Here is a 26,232-nt window from a genome sequence, read left to right on the forward strand (position 1 = left end):
TTTTAAAGATTCACCCTCTGGTGCCTCTAAAAATGAAGAGAACATCCTTAAATCTTGTTCTTTTTGAATGAATGGATAGCTAATGCTGATCAGATGTTTCTTTAGAGAATAATGTTTAAAAACTGGTATGGAATTTGGGTATCCTGGCTGATTCATTGGTAGGCTGTTTTCATCCCAGCTGTGAAGGTCTCAGAGATCAGCCAAGGTAACCATTTATTTTAAATCTTCTTTTGTTTCAGATTTCCTGTTGAGTTTTTTTTTTTTTTGACCATTTCAAAAATCACCCAGGTGTGTCATAGCTTTCCATAACCCCCAGATTCAAACCAAAAAACCAGCTATATAATGAAGTGACTGTACCCACCCACGTAAACTCTAAGTAGAGCAGAGTATGAAATTAGACCTTGCCTTTTTTAATCACAATGAAACTAATATTTAGAATTCTCTTGTCAGATGTCTTCTATTTATGACACTGTTTCTTTTGTTTTTGTTTCCCCAGGACATTTGGGCTTCCAGGACAGTTTTGTCACATCAGGTGTTTTTAGTGTGACTGAGCTAGTAAGAGTGTCACAGAGTAAGTATAATTTTGCTTTGATCTGGTACAGATTTGCCTTGGGTTTGTGCTTACTTTCTGCCTAGGCCTCCTAGAGACATAAATAGCTTTCAGAATCCCTTTTTCATTCACCCATTGGAAGAATTTCGCCACGCAGTTTATTTGACAGCCAAGAATTTAAATCAGGAAAAATTAAATATCATTTTAATGTGAGACATAGGGAAAGAACTGAAACCCTGACTGTCTCACATATTCCCTACTTTCTAGTGTGAACCTGGTTAAAAAAATATTTTGAGGCTTCCCTGATTTCTAAGAAAGCCTGCATTTTAAAAGAATTTGTTTTTGACCTTTAAAGAATGCTAATGCCCTCAGCATGAGTGACACAGTACAGCATGATCATTACCAGCTTGTCAATAATCACCAACAACAATGAATTAAGAGTACCTGTCACCACCCCGTTCCATTGATCAAAGGGGTCATTGATTGTATTTTTGCTATGACATAATCCAGACAGTCCAAGGAGAAGATATAGGATATTCTCTCTCTTTCTCTCCCTCAGTCTCTCTGTCTCTCTTTTTTTCTCTCTCTCTGTCAGTCATACACACACACACACACACACAGCCTTACCTTCCCTCCTACCATCTCTTTATTTTTATTTAAATGCATACCCACAAGGACTCTAATGTCATAGGTGCCAATAACAAGAGGAAAATTTAAATATCAACTGTTACAACTTTGCTTTTTATTCTCCTCCTCCTACAAAATACTATGTATAGATAAAATTCACCATGTTAGCATTGGTTTCGAACTGCATCAAGTGCTCTGTGGAATGAGGTGGAGTAAAAATAAATATTTTCATTTCAAGTTCATACCCCCCATTCGCAGCATTACAGTTTTGCAAGACTGACCGAGTAAACTGGTCTATTTCTGACAAGATGTCGGGTCAAGCAAGCCACACCGCCCCAGTCTCACAGGCTCAGATTCTGTCTGCTCTTACTTCTTAAATCTGGATGACTGTTAAGGATCCAGAAAGTGGGATATAAGATGTGGGGGGCAGAGCATCTGGTGTTTGAGGGATGGATTAAAAAAAAAACCTAACGACTGTTGAGCAGTCACTATGTCAGATGCTACGCTGTGTCTTCACATGTTATATTAATGCGTCTTTGCCATAAACTTGTCAGGTAAGTACTTCCACTCATTTTCACAAATGAGTTACACTGGGGCTCTATTTAAGTCATTCACCGAAGTCAAACAGTGGGTAAACAGTTAAAGCGAAGTCTGTGTCTTACGAATGTGTACTCTTGCGTGGGTCCAAAGGAACTTGAGAAAGTGTGTCGTGTGAGACTAGACAGGGAGACTGGGAGGAAGGCAACTTTGCGGGTAGAATTCTGGCAGTTGGGACCCTTGGTTGATCCTGGGGGTGTTCTGGTGAGGGAGCTGGGACCATAGGGAGTGAGGCTTCAGGAGCAGGAGGGTGTGAGCTGGAACTGAGAAGTCGCTGCCATGTTATCAAGGATGCTTCAAGTACCAACCGGTGAAGAAGAGACGAGGTTAACTTGGAGGATATATGCTGCCCTAGCAGAGCTGGTTAGCCTGGCATTCGCCAGGGACAAATAATGCATTCATATATTTTTTTAAAACTGTTTTTCACTGGGGCACCTGGGTGGCTCAGTTGGTTAAGGATCCAACTTCAGCTCAGGTCATGATCTCACAGTTCGTGGGTTCGAGCCCCGCGGCAGGCTCTGTGCTGACAGCTCAGAGCTTGGAGCCTGCTTTGATTCTATGTCTCCCTCTCTCTCTGCCCCTCCCCTGCTCACACCCTATCTCTCAAAAATAAGTAAACATTAAAAAAATTTTTTTTTAATAAAATTGTTTTTCACTTTGTAAGATTTGAAAAGGATTGCTATCCCACATTTTCTTATAATTTTAATAATAATATTACCTTTCAGAGGGTAATTATCATAATGGCATTCCAGATAAATACATTCCTTGAGCCCTTACTTAACTCTAGGATTGGAGCATTCAACCTTTTTATTCTACTCTGGCTGCTGGAATGCTTACATTTTGTCTTCAATACCATCAGTGTCCCAAGGCCAGAGTGTTGTATGAGAGGGCCAATGGCTGCTCAGGACCATCGCTAGCATCTTGTCCCTCTTCCATTTTCTGTGTGTCCCTTTAAGGTCTTATATCCCAAGGCCTATCACTTCTCAGCTAGATGAGCCCTCCATTCAGTCTGCATAGCATGGTTGCCAAGTGAATTCTAAACCTGCCTTCAGGACTGCCAGAGGGTATAGGCAAACCACAGATTGAATTTGGAGAGGGACCTGGTTTTGTTTCCTGTCCCCATTTAGGGGGTTATGTCGCTGATGCCTGGCATCCTGAGCGTCCTTCAGCTCTCGAATGCTTTTCGATTCTGCACACTGCTGTGTAATCGCTGTAGGACCCACTCACACATGGCCTCGTGCTGACTAAAACTGTTTGGCAAGAGTGGGACTGGGCTGTGTCAGCTAACTCATGGCTTCAAGCCAGACTGCTGTCCAGAGCCCCCCTCCCCTTGCAGATCTGTAATCCAGGTTTGTCAGGGTGTATGTCACAAGATTGCCTTGGCTGCTGGGGTGAGGATCCACCCCCAGCTCAGGTTTCCTCACCCCCGCACCTTTCTGAAAGACTGAACCCTCGAGCCTCATGATGAGTCAAAACCCTTCATTTCTTACAGCACTGTCCCCTTCCCCGAGTTGGAAGAGCTAAGTGTCCACGTTAGAGGTGCAGTGGGCTTTTTACAAATGAGTGGGCCTGGAGTGCATTCCACAGCCTTGAAACAGAAATAAGCTAACTGGCACGGAAGGTGATTAAATGTGTAATGTTAGCCCTGTTAGGAACATGGTGCAATACTAATGTGAAAAATTACTGTAGCTACCATTTACCAGGCATACACCATGTATCAGGCATTGTGCTAGGCACTTTGTAAATATCATCTCATTCATCCCTCCCACGGTTGCTATTGTCGTCCTTTTTATAGATGGAGACCGTGATGCTCAAAGAGGTTAAGAAACTTGCTTTTTACTTTGCTGTGCTCAGCTAACTGACTGCAGACATTTTTATCATGACCTCTCCTGTAACTGCATTAGAGAGCTAATCTTTGGATTCTGTGTTTTGATTAAAAAAACATTTCTCGTTAGAGTTGATAAAGTTTTAGCTTGTTAATCTGTACATTAAAAAAAAAAAACAGGTTGAAGCTACTTTCCCGTAAAGTTAAACATTTAACATTTTTTCCCCTGGATTTGTTTTCAGTTATGATTTTTTTAATGAACAGACTTTATTTTTAGAGCAATTTTAGGGTTCACAGCTTTAGGTTAGTGAAAAGTACAGAATTTTAATATTTACCCTCCCCAATAGCTTCCTGTATATATTAACATCTTTTGTTCTTGTGGTACATTTGTTACAAGGGAGGAACTGATATTGACACACTATTGTTAACAGAAGTCCGTAGTTGACATAAGGGTTCAGTTCTTTGCAGATTCCGTGTGTTGACAAATGTATCTATTATTGCAGTGTCATACAGAATAGTCTCACTTCCCGAAAAATCACCTGCCCTCCAGCCAGTCATCTCCCCACTCTCCAAAATTATTACTCATTCTGTGAGTAGCTCGGCCTTTATCTGGATGTTTTTAATGGCCTCAGTGTCTCAAAATTTCTTCCACTCTGCTGCATGTTTCTTCTTAACCCCCTTATTTATCTCAGCCCCACCCAGTTCCCCCAGTCACACTTATGACCACATATATGGCCTGGAAATGTCAAACTGATGGTGGCCTTCGTTTGAAAACGTTCCCTCCTCCTGAATCTTTAGTATTCAATGTTAAAATTTCCTAATGTAAATATTTACTTTCCTCAGGTTTCCAGTTAGTTTCTGTTTTTCGTTTTCCTCCTTTTAAATTTAACAGAGGAGGGAGGTGCTATTTCAGCTATTTCCTCCTGAGGATTCACTGAAATAACCGTGTGCTAAGTTTGTTGTTTATAATCGTGTTACTACAGGGTGGCAATGGCAGAGAAACTCAAGAGACAGATGCTGGTTTAACTTCGCACGTTCAGAGGTGAGGGTCAGGCAGCGAGGTTGCTTAACATTAAATTATACTGATCAGATGCATGGAGCTGTTAGAATCAGGGGCTCCCGCTGCAGTCGTCACAAGTTCCCCTGTCACCCTCGCCTCCTGCCTCCCTACCTACCCTTGAGTTTTTCACATTATCTTCACGCAAGGCAAGAAAGGAGAGTTCTGTTTCTCTTAGCAAAGGAAGTCCTGTAGCATAAAAGTGGGTGTACATATGTGGTCCTCCTTGTGACAGGGCCATCTGAAAGTCGTTCGAATAATTTATTGCTTTGTTCCAGGAGAGGGTCGGGAAGGGGAAATACAGACCGAGGGACTCTGTGCCAGAGGCAAAGAGAGGTCTTCTCCACTCTGCGGGAGGGGGGTTTCCAAGTGCTAACACCGCGGTTCAGAATCCCCGAAGTTGTTTCAGCAGAGCCCTGTGAGGAGAAGGACAGGAGCCATCTGTTGAAATGGTTCTTGCGTGATGCTGCATGTTCAGACAGAGCCCGCAAGAAGCGTTTTCAGATGGGTCTCTTTCCCGAAAGCTGCCACGGGGAGAGTGCCCTTGGCTAGCTGCTAATTGATACCCCTCGTGGGCCCACTGGGTCAGCGCCCGCTCTTGTTTATTTTGTACCGGTGTTCTCCTCCAGGGGTGTGCTTCGAGGCTGTCACATACCCTTCCTAGTGGGAACCCAGAAAATCCTCCCCAAGAACCCACTCCTTCTGCCCATTTCCTTCTAAAGTGCTGAATCCTCTACTTGAAGTTGGTGGGGTGACTCTGATCCGTCACCGCTTCACGGGAAAAGAGGAAAACCACAAATACACACAGGCCATTGTGACTCTGGCCCAGCGGGGTCTCATTTTCCAGCAGTGGTTTGTACACCCGAGCAGGCAGCAAGGGTTAAGTAAACTTCGTGGCTGGGGATGACTTCATGGCCCTGGAATTTGAAAGAGCCAGGGTTCCCAGTGCACTGTGGCCAGCCGTAGCGTCTTTGGGTGTAAAAAACCACTCTCAGTCACCCAGACTGAATTTTTGGTTCCTGTCGCGCTGCGGCAGGATCTGTGAAACCCAGCAGCCGAATTGTCCTGGCTCTGCCACAAAGCCGGGCTGCTGGGTGGCCACAGGACTGCCGACTTGTTTGTCAATGGAGAGGAAGAGTGAATGGAGCCCGGCGTATGCCTCAGCCTGGCATGAGGTGGCACCCTAGTGGCTGTTCGCTGCCTTCTGCGTGTGCACTCTCTCTATACTGTCACGCAAGAATCATCACCAAGATCCAAGGTGCAGTTCCCTTTTCAACTCCTCTTTGAAGTCTCTGGGTCCTTTGCATGTCTCTGAGAACCTGTATCCACAGGCGCGGGTTTTCTGGCCAGCGGTGTAGTAAAACAGCTGGCAGTATTCTAACCCTACACGACGAGACTCGTACAGCAGAATTAATTCAGCTCCCAGGTACCATATGAGAACGCAGCTCTTTGATACGAACAAGCCCAAACTTGGAAATTACAAAATGTTCTCGCAAAGAAGGTGAGGAAATTGGTATCGGATGAGGGATTCCAGACGTCCAGTCCTGGGGGGGGCGCCACTGAAGGAGTTGCAGGATTTTGGATCTTCATTAGAGGAGAAGAGATTTGAAACTTTCTTTTCTGAACAAGTGGCCTCTTGGCTATGATCATTGCACGGGAATTAATTTTAAAGTTCATATTCTTAAGCAAGCCCTTCTTTCCAAAGAAGCCATTTGGGCTTAAGCATTAAAGGAAGAAACAAAAAGATTATAATAAAAAATAGACTTCAGCTCTCGCATGAACAGTGGCTGTGACCTTGCCTTTTGTTTGCCATTACACAATTCAATGGCAGTCCACTCAAACCATGCTCTCGATCAATATCCTATTAAAGCGGCACAAAAAGTCTCCATAAACTTAGTGGTTAGCTATGTTTATAAATGGAACTCGGCATAATTAGATGGTCAATAGCAGGCTCTAGTAGTAATTTTAAAATGAACATCACACATTTTCTATCTGTAGAAGTCAATGGTACCCCTTCCACATTGAAGGTATGGCGTGCTGCAGTCAAAAGGGTGGGCGACCCTGTAAAACATCATAATGCCTGTCTCTAAAATGCAGTCTTTAAAGAAAACCTGTGAAGTTCTGGAATAGGAAACACCGACTGGCCCTCTATATGGCTTCATTTTGCCTGCCTAAGCCACCTTATTCTAAATAGATTATGACACTGCAGATGTTTTCTAGTTTTAATTTTCTAGTTTTAATCAGCCCCTCATGGAGATGCAAAATGACAAATTTTGCCATACTGTTAGGAAAGAAAATATCAGTCTGGCTGGCTTCATTTAGCGGGTTTCCTCTACTCTAATTCAATAAATTTTCAAAATAAATACTGAAATTGAATTAGTTCAGTTTTGTATAATTTTTTTCTTTTAATTTTTTTGACATATTTGTGATGACTATTTGGACAGTAAAGCCGGCAGCCAATGGACTAGACTGGCAGTAATAGAAATTTTCGTCACACTACTCTTTCTTCTGAATCCCAGCTCACAGTAGGGGCAGCCACACATGGTTTTTCCCATTCTCTTCTCCTCACCGGGTAGAGAAAGAGCCACATAAAGTGAGAGGTGTCCGCATCCTTACCCACAAATTGAAATGTACAAGATACCTTGTGTTCGATGTGGCAGTGACATTATGCCCGCCATGCCACTGAAATTAAAACTGTGGTTAGAGGAGCGCCTGGGTGGCTCAGTCAGTTAAGTGTCTGACTCGATTTCAGCTCAGGTTGTGATCTCGCAGTTTGTGAGTTTGAGACCCGCATTGGGCTCTGTGCTGACAGCGCAGAGCCTGCTTGGGATTCTCTGTCTCCCTCTCTCTCTGACCCTCCCCTGCTCTTTCTTTCTCTCTCAAAATAAAAAAATAAACATTAAAAAAAAAACTGTAGTTATAAGAGGCTTATGACATCAGCACATTCATTAGACGATGCTATGCTTGAAAGTCCAGTTTTTCCTGTGACACTCCTATCCCTTCAACCTTCCTGGTTAGAGCTGTTAGTGAGTTCTCATGGAAGGATCTCGGGGACCCTCGGTTTTTGGTTCGTAGCTGAAGCTCTTGCTAAAGTGACCAGACTGTGAGCATTCTCATTTTAAAGATTTGACTCAGAGAGAAGCAAAATATGTAACCCCTTTTTTTAAACATTAAAAAAACTTCTTATTGTTTATTTTTTTTTGAGAGAGAGAGAGAGCAAATGAGGGAGGGGCAGAGAGAGAAGGAGGCACAGAATCTGAAGCAGGCTCCAGGCTCTGAGCTGTCAGCACAGAGCCCGACACGGGGCTTGAACTCACAAACTGCGAGAATGACTTGACCTGAAGTCAGACGCTTAACCGACTGAGCCACCCAGGTGCCCCAAAACACAGAACACCTTTATGTACATACTAATTTGTTATCACGCTCTCCGATTATATCTTCATCTATTTCTAATTTTTTCTAGCTAATTCTCTCTAGATGTAATATGTTATATAAAATCCACATTTAAGATGGCAGCATGGTATCATAGTCCAGGATATAGAATTGAGGATCTGGGTCTGCCATTTACCAACTACATGACTTTGGACATTACTGACCCCCCTCTCAGTTATGGTCTCCTACTCAGCAATCATTTGTTTAGTTAGCAACTCTATTCTATACCAGCTGTGTTCTGGGCCTGCATCTGAATGCAGGAGTATTTTGAGGGTTAAGAGAATGTCAGGTGTCTAGCTTATACTAGATGCTCAACAGCAGTAACTATAATGGTTATTATTGAACAAAGCCTCTGTCCCTGGTCTTTGATTGTGTGTTCAGAGCTGATCCTTGAGATGTTCACACTATCACACTATCAGCAAATTTACTTAAAATGTGTGTGTGTGTATGTGCTCTGTGTGCATGTATACATTAAGAAGGACTGATTTTAGAAGCAAGTTCTAAAAGCCAATTTATTCGAAGGACCATTCTCTTGACTCCTTCCAAGCTAATAATTCTGATGGAATAAGAGCATGCCAGTACTAGGTCTAATTCATCTGCCTTAGGAAGCCAGAAAATTCTTATTCCTTAACTCTTCAGCCCTACCTATACTTCTGCATTATTCTGAAAATTTCTCTTCCAGGGTATCTAATGGATAGCAAGATGTTTTCAAATTCTCAATCTAACACTGACACATTAACAACTTTTTAAGTGACTAGCCACACCTTGATTATTTTTAACCAGAGTTTTTTAAAGTATGTGAATTAATTCTATAGTATGTGAATTTTCCTTTCTTTTATATTATGGGTATAAAAATTCCCTGTGGGTAACAGGGGCACACTGGAGGTCATTACCAGCAATGTGATTTTTCATAAACTTTTCTTTATGCACTCGTAAGCCTTAATTTTTTTTTTTTAAGAGCATATATTCCTATCCAATAGGCAACACTGGAAAACTAAAAGGTATTTTTGGCATATCCAAAAGCCTGACAGAAATTCTACCTTACCAGCTTGATAAGACCACAAATATTACTGCAATATTGGCTGGAATATGTTTTCCTAGCCTACACCTGCTGTTTAGAAAGACTCTTATTGGTGACACCATCGGCATGTCCAGGATGAGATCACTACAGCCCACGCCCACCAGAGCCACACGTTAAGTCCTACACAGGAACTGAGTTAATTCAGTCTGTGACTGTTAGTAGTACGTATTAACACCCACGATCTTCCAGTGGGTGGAGGAGGGGCGAAAAGTAGCTCTTAGTGAAAGTATTGAGAATTATTAGTAGACACAGCTGGATTTGTAGGTTGTTGGGATGAGACTATTGATATAGTTTGGTTTTCTAACAACTAATGGTCATATAGTCCCAGCGCACTCTTGGTAAAGGGACTTATGTTTAGAAGCCCTTCCCTGGTTTATAGATCACTTTGGTGGAAAGGCACCTTAGGCCATCACATCCATCCCCTGTCAGAGAAGTCTTAATCCCATGGCTGAGGCTGTATCTGATACAAAACGAGTACCACATTTGACCTCAACCAGAAGCTAAGATGAGCTGATACTCTAAAATGCAGAAAATCAATTTCAGTCCCAAAGGCAGAAGCCACTAATGCAGGAGATTAGTAAGCATTGCCAACCCCACCGTGGCTTGCTCTGCTCGACCAGTGTCAGGCCCTCCATCCTGGGAAGCCCTGGCCGATACTTGCAGCTCAAAAGTCCCGTAAACACAAAGAAGGAAGATGATGAGATTGAAGTTTCCCATTTAACTGATAGGTGATCATTTCTTTTCTACATAAATCTTGTTGAATCCGTCTCTCTAGTCGTTGATGATGATGGAAAGACAGATTAGAAATGTAAGTTTCACTTCTGTTTCTTTGGGCTGATATCTGGAGATATTTAAGGCTCACTGCCCTAGCTGTGTGATCTTGAATATGGTACTTAACCTTACAGCTAATTTTCCATTTGTAAATGAGAATGAACAAATAAATACATGTTCTATGGGGATACTGCAAGGATGAATTGAGATAATGACTCAGGTAACAACACATAGCACATCAGCCTGGCTCATGATAAATGATCAATAAATATTAGTTCTTAGCTTTTTTTTATTAATAAGCTCTTATCATTTTCATTCAATTCAACAAACATTTGTTGCATCTGTAATAGAGTATCTCACAGTGTGTGCTGGGGAAAATACGGAAATAAGTAGAAATAGCTCCCTCCTTTATAAAGTAGATAACCTAAGTTTTTTTGAAATCCAAGACCAAGCTTTCTTCACAGCAGTAAAGTGACTGAATACACTTGCTTCACAAGCTGAATTCACAATCATGATCAAGGATAAACCATCCTCAAGATTCAGAGTGAGGAGGAAGAGGGTATCAGTGACTTGTTCTTATTTTAATAAAAAGGAAGCCTTTTTTTCCAAAATAACAATTTCTCTGTTCACCTCCCCCTCCCCCTTCTGGCACCACAAACCCACATATTTCTTAACTTGTGTCCACAAATGTGGATGTGTGAAAACAGTGCTCTCTCTGCATTAGCAGATGCCGTTGACAGGGTTAAAACATTCTGGTGGCTTTTGGCACCTAATACTAAGTTTCATAAAAAGCGTTGCTTAAATCTCATAATAGCAGGGAAGCTCATTTCCACATAGAGGGAAATCCTTGTTTTGGTCCAGTGCCTTTCTTTTATGTTCCATTTTGGAAAACCATACTCCTAGCCTGCCTTGGGTCAGACCTTTTAGAAAGGCAGGGTCGGAAAAGGAGATCAGCACGCGGTTTACAGACCAGAAATCTGCTTGGCAGAGGAGTTGCTGAAGACTGTGGCGTAGAAGCTGCAGAGAAAGTACCTTCATGATTGATTTCCCTTCAAGTCAGACTGACTGCAGTGTGGTCATTTTTCTAACCCATAACTGCTCACACTGCAGCAGTCTGCTATCTGCAGGGTGTCTGAATTATAGCAGTGTATGTCTGTGTTACCTCTTACACAAATTACTTACACTGGTTTCTTTTTCCATGCAAATTCATCAGTTTTACAGCCCTCATAGCCACAGTCAGGAAACTCTGGCCAACAGCACAAATTGATAAAATGAGTTAATTTTACTATACTTATGTGGGTTTTTTTTTTCCTTTCTAAAAGCCCTCTCTCATAGGCAGTGTTCAGGAAGCATATTATGGTAAAAGGAAGATAACAAAGGAGTTGAATTCTCTTGCCATAAATTCCTTTCCAAGTTAATTCCCTTTAACGATGATTCCAGATTTGCCTGAGTGTTCGTAGCATTGTGCCTTTTACAACTGTGCGTGTGATAGAAAGGAGACCAAGCATTTTCCCATGTTCGCTCTTTTTGTGCCAGTGACATGGACTTTCTTATGAGATCTTTGCCACTGGAATGCAAAACAACACTAAATTGTGCTCGGCCCCTAGAACTGTGTGCATGTTGTTGGAATTTTCCCCCCCAAGCCTTAAAGTACAAGTTCCCAAAGTCCCAGTGAGTACATGAGATTACACAATCCAGAGAGAAATATACCTCTCTTCTTTTTTCCTATGTACCTAATACAGTGAAAATGGAGTACTGAATCCTTATAGTCTTTTTTGAGGGTTACCCGTCGGCCATGAGTCCATATTCCTTAATTGCCATGGAGCTTGGAGGAAGAGGCAGCTATGATTGTTCATCTCTAAAATGTAAGCCCCGCAAGGGGAGCTTGTATATCTTGTCCAGTGATGGATCTCAAGCATCTGGAACAGCGTCTGGCACACAACAAGTGTTCCACGAATATTTGTTGAATCCCTTAGGAGGCAACGTCTCAGAGACTATGTAGGCTGGCCACACCAGCCATTCAGTTAATGCTCCCCACTGATTCCTGCTGAACAAGTTGTAAACTCAGTGCACTGTCATCTCCCAGGCAGAGTAGCTTGAAATTTTGGATAGAATTTTTTTTTCCATCACCCTCTCTTTCCAACAATGCAAGCCCAAGCAGATTGTCTCTGGTGGATGGCAGAAGTTCAATAACCACAACCTTATCCAACTACTAATGTGTACAGAAGAGCAGGTCATTAAGAGGGTTGGCTACTAAAGTAACCCCTTTCTTCCAATAGCCCACATTACTATAATGATTCCCTAATAGCAAACCATTTATTAAAAAATGACACAAAGACTGCATTCTACTCATGCAAGCAAGGAAAGAAGGGAGTGGGGCTGGGGGAAGAGGGACAAATGGCCTAGAAATGACATCCAATGAGACAATTCCCAAAAATTAATCTTTTGAGAAGAACTCCTCTGTGGAACGAAAATCCACAAAAACTTCAGGTATGAGTCATTGCAGTACTGCATAAGAAAGTTGAGGGACCAGTCCTCATACTCCTCTAGATTTATGGATGTCTGAGTTTCATTTTGCATTGTGTAAAGTCGGGGGGCAGAGAGCAAATGGAGAGGGTGATTGCTGATCCTCCTTAATTCAGGGCATATTTATCGATCATCAGCTGTTGTGTTGTACTGATTGTCAAACGAAATTCCACAGAGCTGTTCGCAAACACAGAAAAGGCTATTGGATCTGTAGGGTTAAAGGTCCTCTGGTAGCACCCCCTGACTCTGTGACCAGGGAACGTTACTTCACCTCTTTGTGCTTCAGTTCCTTCCCAGTAGTGTTGTGAGTTTAAATGAGATGAGGTGCTTAAAGGGCTCAGACCAGCATCTGGCTCATAAATGATGCTTAATAAACATTAGGCTTTGTTATTGTGCTGGTTATGGTCATGGCAGTGATAGTGAGTTTGCATTTCTAACACGATTATTATGAGAGTTGTGAGGTCCAAGAGTTTAAATGACTTCAGCTACATGGGTGGTTATTGGAAAGGCTGACACTCTAGTCAGTCTCACCCAGGCCCAGAATAGCACTTTTTCGATGGCCTGGGATGTCTAGTCCTCAAACTGCACTCAATCTAGTTGGGGGGCGGGGGGGGAATGTCATGTATGAGATCATTTAAGAATGATAGAGCGTAGGGACGCCTGGGTGGCTCAGAAGGTTAAGCGTCCGACTTCGGCTCAGGTCATGATCTCACGGTTCGTGGGTTCAAGCCCCACGTTGGGCTCTTGCTAACAGCCAGCTCAGAGCCTGGAACCTGTTTCAGTTTCTGTGTGTCTCTCTCTCTGCCCCTCCCCCACTAGTGCTCTGTCTCTCTCTGTCTCAAAAATAAATAAAAAACAAACAAACAAAAGGGATCAAGTACAAGTGAAACAAAATCAGGTTTCACACTGTATGCAACAGACAGGAAGTGTTGTGGTTGGTCCAGTCCTTCCTTAACATCCCCACCCTTGATGGGCAGTGGCTGTGTAATCTCGGTCACATATAAGCAGGCTCGTAGTCTTTGGCTTCAGAAGCCCAGCATGATATCCTAGGCAGACACTGTTCAAGTCGTTTAACCCTTGACAGCTTTTAGTTCCCAAATTCGCAAACTTATTCCCATTATTAGCTAGGAAGCGCACTGCATTATATACATCTTATTAATATTTTGTATTTGTTAGAATAGCATGATCTATGTGCTTGTGTATGCCCTTTCATAGTGCACAACTGGACAATTGATCTTTTGTACCTGTACCAAGGTGACAAATATCCATTGTGAAAATTCTCTTTTCTTTCCTGGCAGCATGGTTTAGGCCTCCATTCCCTCTTGCCACAACTCCTGCGTCAACTTTCCAACTGATTTCCCCACCATAGTCCCCTTTTGTGCATTCTGTATAGTGTTTCTCAGCTCGACAATGATCATTTCCCTACACAGAAGCTGTCCTGGATCCCACAGATCACTCACTGTACTTCCTGCCTCCGAACATATGCACACACCCTGTCGTTTGCCTAGAAAGCCTCTTCTCTGCCTCTTTAAATCCTACCAGCCTTGAAGCCTAGGCACAAGTGTCCAACTCTTCTTGAACTCCAATCCTTTTTGATCCCACGAGCCAATATGATCCGTCATTCCCTTGAATTCTCCTAACACATCCTTTGCATTTCTCCTATGAGATTTAGCACATTCAGTGTTGAATTCGATATCCAAGTATTATTTCATCATTCCACTCTGTTGTAAACCTTGGGAGACAGACTCTATATACCTTTTTATCATCTCAAGTTTAAGGCAAATATTGTATATGAGTGGCAGGGTAGTATGGTAGGAAAAGCAACAGGTTTTGGGGTGAGACACCCTTGAATTTTAATCCTGGCCCTCCCTCTCTCTTGCCTTTCTGTGGTCCATGGCCAGCAAGTTAACCTCATTTCAGGGCTTAGTTTTTCTCATCTAGAAAAGGTACTGTCCTCTAAAAAAGGTTGTTTTGTGGATTGAGCAAAGCATTGAAAAAATGCTCCATAGGTACTCAGGAAAGCCTGCCGAAAGCCCACCTTTCCTAGTTACCTCTCTGAGGCTCCTCCTCTTCTCCAGATGAGAGGCACTGAGAATCCCCAACTCACTGCAGGGACACTTGACAGTAACCCCCACCCACAGGTGTGAGGCTTTCTCTCTAACTGTCACAGTACCACTGAATCAGATCACATTCCAATCAGCTAACCTTCATGTGAGACAGATGCATACAGATGCTCCCAGGAGAGGTTTCCTCGCAAGACTGTTCTGAAGAACACAGAGTTTGGGCTGGTGCTTTATTAGGATTATGTAACCCAGGTTGTGAAACCCATTCTCATTTCAGAAATCTAATGATGTTATAAAACTTCAGACGCTCATAGCCAGTTTGCCAGGCCCTGAAGTTACACACCGTAACTGCAGTAGACACTTCGAGAAGCATCTTAAGGCTGCCAGTCCACCCAATGCCGTTTGCTAGATCACACACACTGTGCTAAGTGCTTTAACAGGAAGTCAATACATGGGCAAGGGAAGGAACCCTTCTGTGGGCTCGTTATTTTTTTTTAATCTCTCTGAGAGGTGTGCACACTATATTTACACTGTATTTTCCATTCTTCGCCTATTCTGGCTCCCTTGACATTTTGAAAAGATAATCTAGGCAGAAGACCTTTTTCCAAAGTAGAAAGTGGTAAATAGAATGTTAAGTGTAAGCGCCGATGGGCAGAGGGCCCCAGACTTCTTCTCTCAGTCCAGCCAGGCCTCTCGCTCATGTCTTGCTGTATCTTTCCTTCCGAGACTGGGAGTGAGGCTCACATACTATTGCCGGTTCTCAGGCATGACACACCTGCTCCGTTCTGCAGAGGCCTGAACCCCATCCCAAGACTTCGAAAGAAAATCCAAATCCAGACCCTTGACATTGATCAGCCTCATCACTCTTCTTTAGTTAATGAGACGTGTGGATCTTTAAGCTCCATGGAGGCACAGACATTAATAAGTACCTGTTATATGTCAGCCTGCTAAGAGAGATGAGGGGTGACGTATTTGAGTAATCTCCTCCCCACCCCCCAGAGCCTATTTCATACATAACATATTATGGAATCAAAGGGGAAACTATGCAAATAAATTTAGTATAAAAGGCAAATTGCGGAATGGCGAGCAAAATTATTCATTGGAACTCTGTTTACACTTATTGTCAAGTCTAACCATTCGTTTTTTAACTAAAGGCCTTTCCTCCATTACAGCCTGTCATTAAGAGATATGTTCGAATTTCAAAAAAGTGTATGTGAATTTTAGAGCTTTCCATTTCTTAGCAGTGAGTGTTTCTTTATAAAGAGAGTTATGATTAAGGTCTAGCCATTGCAATTAGCCCAACCACTAAGTGTTTAGTCTTAGATATTACCGTATCCCTTCCTACCTTTCCTCGATTACATAGTTCTATTGTGGGACCACATTGTACCCAGTTGCCCAAGCAGTAACCCTGGGAATCATCCCATATTCCCCCATTTCCATTGTTACTACTCTGAAGAAGTCAACACATTTTCCTGATTCTGACTCCTAAGTAACTTACACTAGGCTCCTCCTTCTCATCCATTGAGGTTAGACCTATCCCCACCTATCTCTTTTAAATGACCCCACTGGCCTCTGTGGTTTTACTGATTATATTCTTCAACTGCCACCCCATCCCCCACACCTACCCTCACAACGGGATGATGTTTCTAGGCTATAAAGGCAAGTCTGATGATGCATTCTCACACTCCGCTGGTTCTCCTTTGACTAGCCACCAATTCCATTTGGCCAATGCTGACTGACTCCTGGTGTCAGGGATTATATTAGATGCTGACAGTGTAACCCCAGTGGCCCCCAATTAGTAGAGTGTGACAGAGTGCTTTGATAGCTTATAAACTAGGGGATGCACTGGACTCACATCCATGTTCCTTTAAGAACCCTACCAGGCCCTTCGTAACCTGACCTTAACCCTCACCTCTTTTTCACATGTACTGTATACTTCTTCACACCAAGTTATCAGAAAACCAGTATTCATTTTGTGTTCTTTTTCCTTTATAAATGCTATTCCCCCTACCTAGCATGCCTCTGTCCCTCTCAGTTGGGTGATCCCCACTTTTAACTTGTAACATCTTCCCAGGCATTATGTTTTCTGAGGCCCTTTCCCCCCCTGGAACCTCTTATTCCCCAGCTGAGTTGGATACCCACTTCTCTGTGGCCATATCAATTTAAGAATAACTCGAGCAAAGGACTTATCCCACTGTATTGAAATTAACCTGCCAGCCTTCCCTCTGGAGTTGTTTCAGGGTGGGGATACGTCTTTCATTTATGCACCTTCCTTACCCTGCACCATTCTTGGCAATGAAAGTCCTTGGTGCATGATATTCCTAATTATCCTTTCTTCTTATGGATCTTAGCCTCTATTTAACTTATTTATATATACACTCACCTGGGCTTAACTCTCAAACCAGTGCCTTCATACAGTAAGACATGAATCTGTTGCCCCCACTTTTGCATAATCTTTCAAAAGAAGAGAATATTTGTACTAATATAGTTGCACCACTAACTATGCACAGTTGTTTTATAAGATTGATAGGTTGTTATTTATTCATTCAAAAATATTTATTAAGCTACTACTGTAAACAAGGTGATTTGGAGGCTCCAGGCCATAAAAAATACAGAGACTCCCATCTCATACATACAAGGATCAGCTCTGAAAATCACATATAGTCAAAATTAACCTTAACAATCCCTTAAATCAGACCACGGCAAATTCTTTTATAGAAATATTTTCTGCTTTGTGAGCCACATGGTGTCTGTCGTGGCTGCCTGTCTCTGCTATCACAGTGTGGAAGCAGAGACAGTATGTCAATAAATGGGTGTGACCACCTTCCAGTAGAACTTTGTGAAGAAGAACTGCAGCCCAGGAACCGTAGTTAGAGGACCCTGCCTCAAATGAGGAGGTGGGACAATGAAAGTAACGGTGTATGTAGGTGCCGTGGTGATTCAGAGTAAGGAGAAATTACACACCTTTCATCGCAGGAAATTGACAATGGGGAGCCCAGAAAGTTGAGTTTGCAGTTCTGAACTAATTCCAAAATACTGATGAATGAAAGCTGTCAATATCAGACAAAGTTAGGAAAGCCCAGAGAATGTTCTTGCCGGTCACTCAAGAGAAGTTTCAAAGCAAAACATGGAGGCATTTTTGTTAAAAGCATCCCGAAGTGTTGCAGCCTTGGTTGACTATTTGCCATTATTACAAAAAGAGAAAAGATAAAAGATACAATATAAAACAGAGTCCTTCTGGTGTAGATGATTTTTATTGTCAACATTCCTGGGAGGTCAGAGTTCATTACTGATGATTTTGGATAAGCTTATCAAAGAAATTCAGAAATAAAATGTGCTAAATGCAACACTGATATATGTCCTCATTGATCGTTTATTCACAGAACATAACTTTTTTTTTTTTCTAGCACCAATAGCTGCAGGAACTGGCCCAAATTTTTCTCTCTCAGATTTGGAAAGTTCTTCATACTACAGCATGAGTCCAGGAGCAATGAGGAGGTCTTTACCCAGCACGTCCTCTACCAGGTAATTTGATTGGTGGCTCTTCATAGTTACACACCTTGATTTTCACCATGAGCCTAGAGGCACTTGCAACATGTGTTTGTTCTACAAAGATACTAGGGAAGTGTGTTCAGCCCCATCAGATTTTCAGTCCCATTGGGAAGAGAAAGCAAATGTACATACAGCAGAAATGCAGTGTATATATATATATGCAGTGTGTGTGTGTGTATATATATATATATATATATGTACATATAGTGGCATAGGCTAAAAATAGTTAAAGAAGGCTTTATCCAAACAGATAGACTTGTATTCAGTTATAAATGTTGGTTAGGGTTGGCAAGACAGGAAGGAAAGGGAATGGTGTCTGGGTGGGGTGAAGACACGCAAAGCATAGAGAAAGGGTGCAGAGTGAACACAGCATGTTCCCAGGAGATTAAGGACACCTCTTCACCACAGGAAACGGCACGTGTTTAGGCTTGTTTGGCAAAATGTTGACACTGGCGACACCAGTTCCAGTGCCTCTGCCCACAGCAGACATCACAGCTCAGTCCTTTCGCTTCCCACCCCCCCGCGCCCTCCCCCCCAGTCTCAAAACCCAGGCTGCTGGTGTTGCCCGAGACATGAAATCCTCCTGATATCTAGGTGTGAGGTTGTAAAAATGAATGCAGGCCCATGGCATGAGGAGGGGTGGGGGTGCTGGATTATAGATTTTGTTGCACCAGAAGACCTTTAAAAAAAGTCACACTGAAAGAGCCAACCAGATAACGATCCCAGGATTCTTGATCCCCTCGAGGTCACAAAGCCCAAATCAAAATGAAGCATTTTGCAAGACCTTGTTGTCTCTGGATAACCCGTACCAGAAGGAAAGAGATTAGGCATTAAACCCACAGGATTCTTTTACAAATTGGCTTTAGCACTGGACTGTGACAACAAAGAAAAAAATGGTGTAGAATGATCTTTCATATTTGTGTACTTTGCGGGGAAAAAAAAATGTTTCACAAAGGTATATTCTTCTTTAAAGCAAGCCCCAGAATTTTGTAATTGAAAACAATGGCCAGATTATAGAAATTGTCCTTGGTAGAGATTCCTTCTTACTTTGACTTTATATATTTTAAACAGCATTACTTGAAAGGAAGGAAGGAAGGAAGGGAGGGAGGGAGGGAGGGAGGGAGGAAGGGAGGGAGAAAAGTAAGGAAAGAAGGAAGGGAAGGAAGGGAAGGAGGGAAGGAAGGAAGAAAGGAAGAAAGAAAGAAAGAAAGAAAAGGACAGAGAAAAGGGAAAAGAATCAGCTTAGTCATTACTAATACCTCGAAGACAGCTGAACAGTTATTCCCTAAATATAACCGCCAAATCCTCCCCTCATCGTTCATGTTGTTTAAATGTTCCCCTTAGTTCATCCTCCGGGTGGGGAGGGGGGAAAGTTTGAAATCCAAAGTACATTTATAATAAAAGAATGAGATTGTGAACACATTCGGGTGTTAATACATTTTGAGGATTTTGAATGTTTGCCGATGGAAGGGACATTCTGTGTAACGGCACTCAGTCAACATGAAAACGCTTTGCAAATACTTGTGGTGGTGATTAATTTAAAAGTTGATGGGCTGTTTGTTTTTCATATGTGTGCTGCGCGTGTACCATGAACACCCCAAACAGTGCTTCTCACCCCCCGTCCTTTGGACTTCTCCAGCTGTTTGACTGCCTTTTGTTGTGATTCTCCGAGTGGAAAACTGGTTTTTAATGTCATTTAAAAGGCTACTGTCACTCTCATATTCTGCAAATACCTAACCCTGATAAGGAGCTAATTATAAACAGCAGCAGTAGTTAATAACTCGGTAATATGTTTGTTTTACTCTCTTTAGGATCTCTTAGGATGATTTTTTTTTAATTATTCTCTAAATATATAGACTCAGCAGAATTATCTGTGTACAGGTTAGAAAATGTGCCCAGAAGAATACCCCAGATTTACATATAGAAAAGTTCATCAACCAATCAATATTTGTTCATGCTGTGCCAATATTAATTGGTCACTTGCTCTATCGCAGACACTGTATTAGATGCTTTACATCCCTGATGTGATTTAAGCTTCACAATACTTTTACAATATAGACAGTGTTGCCATTTAACAGTGGATCAACCCACAACCCAGAGAAGTTAAGTAACTTGCCCAAGGTCACAGATCTAGCACATGGCAGAGTCTATACTCAAATTCAGGTGTGCTGGAACTTTAAAAACATGATATTCTAGGGGCACCTGGATGGCTCATTCGGTTGAGCATCCAACTCCTCATTTTGGCTCAGGTCATGATCCTAGGGTCATGGGATCAAGGCCCACATTGGCCTCTGCACTGAGAGTGGATTCTACTCTACTACTTAAGATTCTCTCTTTCTCTCACTCTGCCCCTCTCCCTCACTTGTGCTCTCTCTCTCTCTCTCTCAAAATAATTAATTAATCAATTAAAAACATATTATTTTCCCATTGGATCCTCTTAGGAATGGGGCTCACTCTTTCAGTAAGGAACGATAGAACATAAAGCCCCCCAAAAAGGAATATCTAGTGTCCCTATTTTTCCTGGATACTTAGTGTTTGCTACCTTGAATTGTTATTACCATCTTTTGAGATCTGTATAGGTCCTGCCTCCCCATCCAGACTGTTAAATCCCATAGAGGATAGTATATAATTCAGCAACATTTATTAAGTAACAGGATGTTGTCCTAGGCACTGTGGATATAAGGTCAAGTGATAGGAGCTTCCAGGTCTAATGGTAGAGACTGACAAGTTGAAAGTGTTCAGTTCAGGGTACTATGAACATGCAGGAAAGAGGCATTTTGCAGTTTTGTGGGTACGAGGTAAGGCTTCTAGGCTTTGCAAATATTAAACAAATTAAACAAATATTTGGAATGAAGGTAATAGCTTTACCTTAATTTCTAGGTAGAATTGCTAGGAACACAACAAATTACACTCACAGGAAGAGACAGTGCGTCACTCCTCAAAAGAGTATTTCTCTTCCCTCTTATGTAGAGATCTTACTGGTACTTTCTTGTTTTCCTCAAATGTTTCTGGGAGAATAGAATCAGTGTATTCAAAAGTCAAGAGCAAGAAACCAAAATCAATGACTGATTCAGTTCTAAATTTAAAAAAATAATAAAGGAGATTGATAGTCATTAACTGTAGCTCTGTACCCCTTCATAGTAAACATCTCCAAAATCATAGAAGGGGTTGTGTAAAAATTGGGATAAAATATACTTTTTTACCCCAAAGAACTTTGTCAAGATAAACCAACTGTCAAGTTTGTGAAGTCAGTAAACTTTGTCTTGGAAACCTTCCACTTGTCCATCGTGGCACTGCCGACTTTCTTCACTCCTGGGTCTTTTTCTCTCCTCCTCCCTGCTCCTCTACCCTGCGGATATTTGTCCTGTATCAGACCTCTGAAGAGTCCTTGCTTTCAAACTAAAGCGGGAGCTAATAACTACAGACCTCCATCTTTAGGATTTAATACCTGCACAGGGTATTTGCGTTTTATTAAAGGACACCAAGGAAATCAAAAGCTTTGGAAACTCAGAAAAATATTAATAACGGAAGAATAATGGGCAGTGAGTAGAGTTGGCCTTGTGTGTTGGATCTCATTAAATCATGACACTTGGCAAAGGCTTGTCACAAGTACTCATCTGGCTGTTTCTAAGTTAATAGCCCAATTCAGCAGTTTTTTGAACATCTGCCATTAGCCAAACACTGTGGTGGGCAGTAGAGATTTAAAAAAAGAAGAAGAAGAAAAGAAAAAAAGAAGGCCCTTTTCCTTACAGATCTCACAGTCACATCAGAACATCTAGGTGTTGCCTTTTATTAGCCAGGAAGCATAAGGGAAATATGTATTTTGTTTTTAACTTGTATTCTACCAACTTCCGGAATGATTTCAAGTGGCTTTCAAGTTTTCAATACAGCAAGTACTATTAAATATTGAAAGAGAGGCCAGAGACCATATGGAAAGATAGGAGAGATTGTTGTATCAGGAACCTTAACGAAGAGTTTAATCCTAAGATTCCTGGTTGCCAAGGCGAGACGGGAAAACGCTATGTTACATAATGTGCATTTCTGATAAAAGGAGACAGTAGAAATTAATTCAAAGTGTCCATATTTTTTTTCTGGCTTATGTATTTGTAGTAATTTTTTGGTGTCTGTACTTCCTTCTATAAAAAATGTCTAGGAGCACCTGGGTGGCTCAGTCAGTGAAACATCTGACTTCGGCTCAGGTCATGATTTCCCAGTCCATGAGTTTGAGCCCCACATCAAGCTCTGTGCTGTCAAAATAGCTCAGAGCCTGGAGCCTGCTTCAGATTCTCTTTCTGCCCATCCCCCATTCATCCTCCGTCTCTCTCTCTCTCTCTCAAAATATAAATAATCATTAAAAAATTTTAAAAATTCTATTAGATGTAGTTCACATAAAATATAGAAAAGTTGCTCTGGTGGCTGTTTTTCATTGAACTTCAAGGAAAGCCAAGCAAAGAACATAAAATAAGCTACGAAAGGTTTTTCCTTTGGGTACTAAGCTAGCACGCGGCAGATATGTTGCTTTCCTGTGATCTGCCTTTAATGAGACTAGAGCTTAAAAGCAAAGAATACTGGAGTGCCAACTTTAATAATTAGACTCTCTTGCCTTAAATTGGGTCCTCCACATTTTTTTCTTTAGATTGCTGCAATAGCCTCTTAACTGCCTCCCTGCCTGTAGATTCCATCTCCTTTTTCCTTTGCTTTTCCAAAGCCATCATCTGCACAACTACCAGAGTGACCTTTCTGGAATCAACTCTAATGTCACTTTCCAAGGAATCTCCATTGCTTGTAGAATAAAATCCAGATAGGTAATTTCTTCTGTAACCTCCACCCCACTTCCTTCACTATGGCCCTCCCTTGACTTCAGCCAGGCCAAACACCTGGCAGTTCTCTGTGTGTGTCACACCTTACCCATGATGTGGCTTCTGCCTGATACACACTTCCCTCCTGGGAGTGATGTTCAGAATATCAGATAACCTGTGTGACATGAGCATACCAGTTAAAACAGATGTCACTGCCCCCATGCTCAGGCTAAGCCCTGGAATGCCCCAGATGCACCAGATATTAACCCTTTAGTTTTTGGGTCAAGAGGGTGTCCTGGGGCAAAGATTGGGGTAGTAAGCGTGGCAAAACTTACAGGGCTTGCGACAGTGGCACTTTGCCAATTGATAAAGAAGTATTTCAGTATTTTGAAATAAAAATGGATGCCTGAGTGGTGCGTCAGCCTAATACCAGCCTCTCTGTGCCCTTTCTTCCTTACACCCTGTCTCCTTGACACTCACTCTTACAGCTCAGGAACTATCTCCTTCAGGAAGCTTTTCCCAACCTTCCAGGCTTATCATTATTTGCTTCTTCCATCAAGGAACCCACTGTGCCATATATATGCCTGCATCATAATACCTGTATTTCTCTTTTGCACAATTTTATTTACCTCTCCATCTCTATCCACTAGACTGTGAACTCCATGAGACAGGGGCCATGTCTGATGCATCTCTATATCCCAGCATTTAACACAGCCCCTAGTATATAGAAGGGACACAGCATGTGTTTGATAAATGAAAACATATTAAAAATTCTGTACCCTGACACATGAAGAAGAGATTTCCCAGCAGGCACTCCCACTAGGTATGAAATCTATTCATTCTGGTCGTATGTTAGTGACATAATCCATTAAGACAATTAGAACATATTAGCAACATGGCATTTTACTGTCTTTTCACTCCTGAAGCAAAAAAATCAGTCCTTCAACTGGAAGAAATGAGATACATTCTGGAAATTTCTCAACCATGCCTTTCTAAAAATAAAAAAATCCAGAACTTCCTTTTGGGACCCTCTGTATAGGCATAAGAAGAAGAAGGGCATAAAAGGGATTGGGCTGCTCTTTTTTCTGTGTCCCTGATTCTCAGAGGGATGCACTCCTTCCCCTGTGTTTATCTGTTTTGTTCACCGTGTTATCTCTAGCATCTACATCAGAATCTGGACCTTGTAGCTACACAGCAAATATTTTCTGAATGAACAGATCCAAGTGGAAGATGAGAAAACACAGGAAAAAAAAAAAAAACAAAAGCAGTCCAAGCTTTCCTCAAAGGGCTGTCAACCCCTGATTTTTATCCTTTTTGGGGTGCCAGAGGATCAGTTAGCGTCTAGGGACATTGCTGATGGCCAGGGGCCAGCCGCCACGGGAGGAGACACGAAATGTGGTCTTCCTACGGACACTTCCCTGTGGAGACCGGAGTCGGAGTCAGCCACCAGTTCCTCAAAGGAGAAGGGAACAGGATGTGGCAGCAGCAGCATCTTGAGGAACAATAAAAATCAAATGCAGACACTTGGAACAACACAGACCCACGACTTTGTCCCACCTCCAGTGACTCACTCAACTGAACCTGAGCCTAGAGAGAGTCCTAGAACTCCACCGAGTTGCCCACTTGCTTCCTCCATTGGCTTTCTTTCAGCCAGAGATGTAGTATCCAAGAGAGCTGGTTTGGAAGGCTTTTAAACATGTACCCGTTTGTTATTTCAGCTCCACAAAGCGCCTCAAGTCCGTGGAGGATGAAATGGACAGTCCTGGTGAAGAGCCATTTTACACAGGCCAAGGGCGCTCCCCGGGAAGTGGCAGTCAGTCGAGCGGATGGCATGAAGTGGAGCCAGGTAAGCAGGGCTGGGCGCACTCAGGCCTCCAGTGCACATGGCGGCCATGCCGCACGCAGTACAGTGAAGGAAGTAGCCTCGAAGCAGTCCACTTGTTCAGCGCAAACACTTGCTTGTCTCTGGCTGCTGCTTTCATGCAAGGGTGGCCGTGCAGAGCAGCAATTCAACTGAAAGAAAGGCTGTGAGAAGGGTTTGTGGTTTTTGACGCTTTCATATTTTTACCTGCACTACAATCTCGTATGCATTTGCCTTTGCTTTTGTTTTTATGCCAAGTGCCTTTGGGGATTGGCTTTTTGGATTGGCTTGGAACAATCTTCAATAAAAATCTGTCAACTTTTTCAACTGGGCTAGGAGACTGGGTTCCCTGTGCCACAATTTATACTTAGATTTTTATAAAAGGAGGAGATGTTGAAATATTTTTTCCTAGTTTTGGCTCTCATCATGATTGTGTTTCTATTTAAATGGAACAACTATCTTTATGTCCATCTCTAGTGAAATAAGCAAATGATGACTGCTGTTCTGACCTCCCGGGATAGTCTCGTCTTGGCTCTGGAGTCTTGAGAGGAATGTGAATAATTTGGATAGCAGGAGCTTTTTGAAACCTTAATCAGTGTCTAACCTCCACATGAACAAGGGAGAATCTTCTCTGGTGCCTTCCCCATCTGCAAAGTCAAATGGATAAAGAGGATTGAGCGTGGGCTTTGGAATAGAGAGGCAGAATGTAATCCTGGCTCTAGCTCCTGCTGGCTGTGGGATTATGGGCAAATGACCTAACCTCTCTGAGCATAAATGTCCCCATTTCTTTAGTTTATCAATAATAACAGCTGTTTCAGTTATTCAGTTAATAATAATAGCTCATTTCAGCTCTTGAGAATTAAATAAGGTAACATACATAACCCATCTAAGAATTATATGTGGCACAGAGTAAATTTAAAACAAAATGCTTTCTGATCGTTTTCTACCCCCCCACCCCCGCCCATGCCACAGAGTGATTCTTCCCAAGAACAGATAAGGACCAAGGAGATTTCTGAACCCACCCTTCTGTCTTCATATCTTAACTCCTTTCTCTACTCCCTGACATATTAAAAAGCAATCCTCAGAGGGAATATTCCCTCAGAGGGAATAGCACAAGGGAGATTTTGGGGGTGATGAAACTGCCCTCTATCCTGATTGTGGTGGTGAGTACAGGAATCTATACATGTGTTTATATTCGCAGAAATGACGGGGCGCCTGGGTGGCTCAGTCACTTGAGCGTCCAGCTTCGACTCAGGTCATGATCTCACGGTTCATTGGTTCGAGCCCCATGTTGGGTTCTGTGCGGACAGCTCAGAGCCTGGAGCCTGCTTCAGATTCTGTGTCTGCCTCTCTCTCTGCCCCTCCCCCGCTCATGCTCTGTCTCTGTTTCAAAAATTTAAAAAAAAATTTTTTTTAAACTATATATTCCTGTATACTATAAATGTATACCTTCCATCCTCCCTACCACAGTTTTATTGTATGATAATTAAA

At 42.2% G+C, this 26,232-nt stretch overlaps 1 protein-coding gene across 6 annotated transcripts in view; it reads left to right on the top strand.

Annotated features, from left to right (window-relative positions):
* The window catches only part of NFIA (nuclear factor I A), a 366,351-nt gene that overhangs the window by 237,011 nt on the left and 103,108 nt on the right, over nucleotides 1–26,232 (top strand). For all 6 annotated transcript variants that reach the window (XM_077768077.1, XM_077768079.1, XM_077768078.1 and 3 more), the window contains 3 exons: nucleotides 497–571; nucleotides 17,937–18,054; nucleotides 24,599–24,726. In XM_077768077.1, coding sequence (XP_077624203.1) covers nucleotides 497–571; nucleotides 17,937–18,054; nucleotides 24,599–24,726 — 321 coding nt within the window. The remainder of the gene's footprint in view (nucleotides 1–496; nucleotides 572–17,936; nucleotides 18,055–24,598; nucleotides 24,727–26,232) is intronic.

Source organism: Crocuta crocuta, unplaced genomic scaffold, assembly GCF_008692635.1.
Source record: "Crocuta crocuta isolate KB4526 unplaced genomic scaffold, BGI_CrCroc_1.0 scaffold85, whole genome shotgun sequence".
NCBI classification, from domain to species: domain Eukaryota; kingdom Metazoa; phylum Chordata; class Mammalia; order Carnivora; family Hyaenidae; genus Crocuta; species Crocuta crocuta.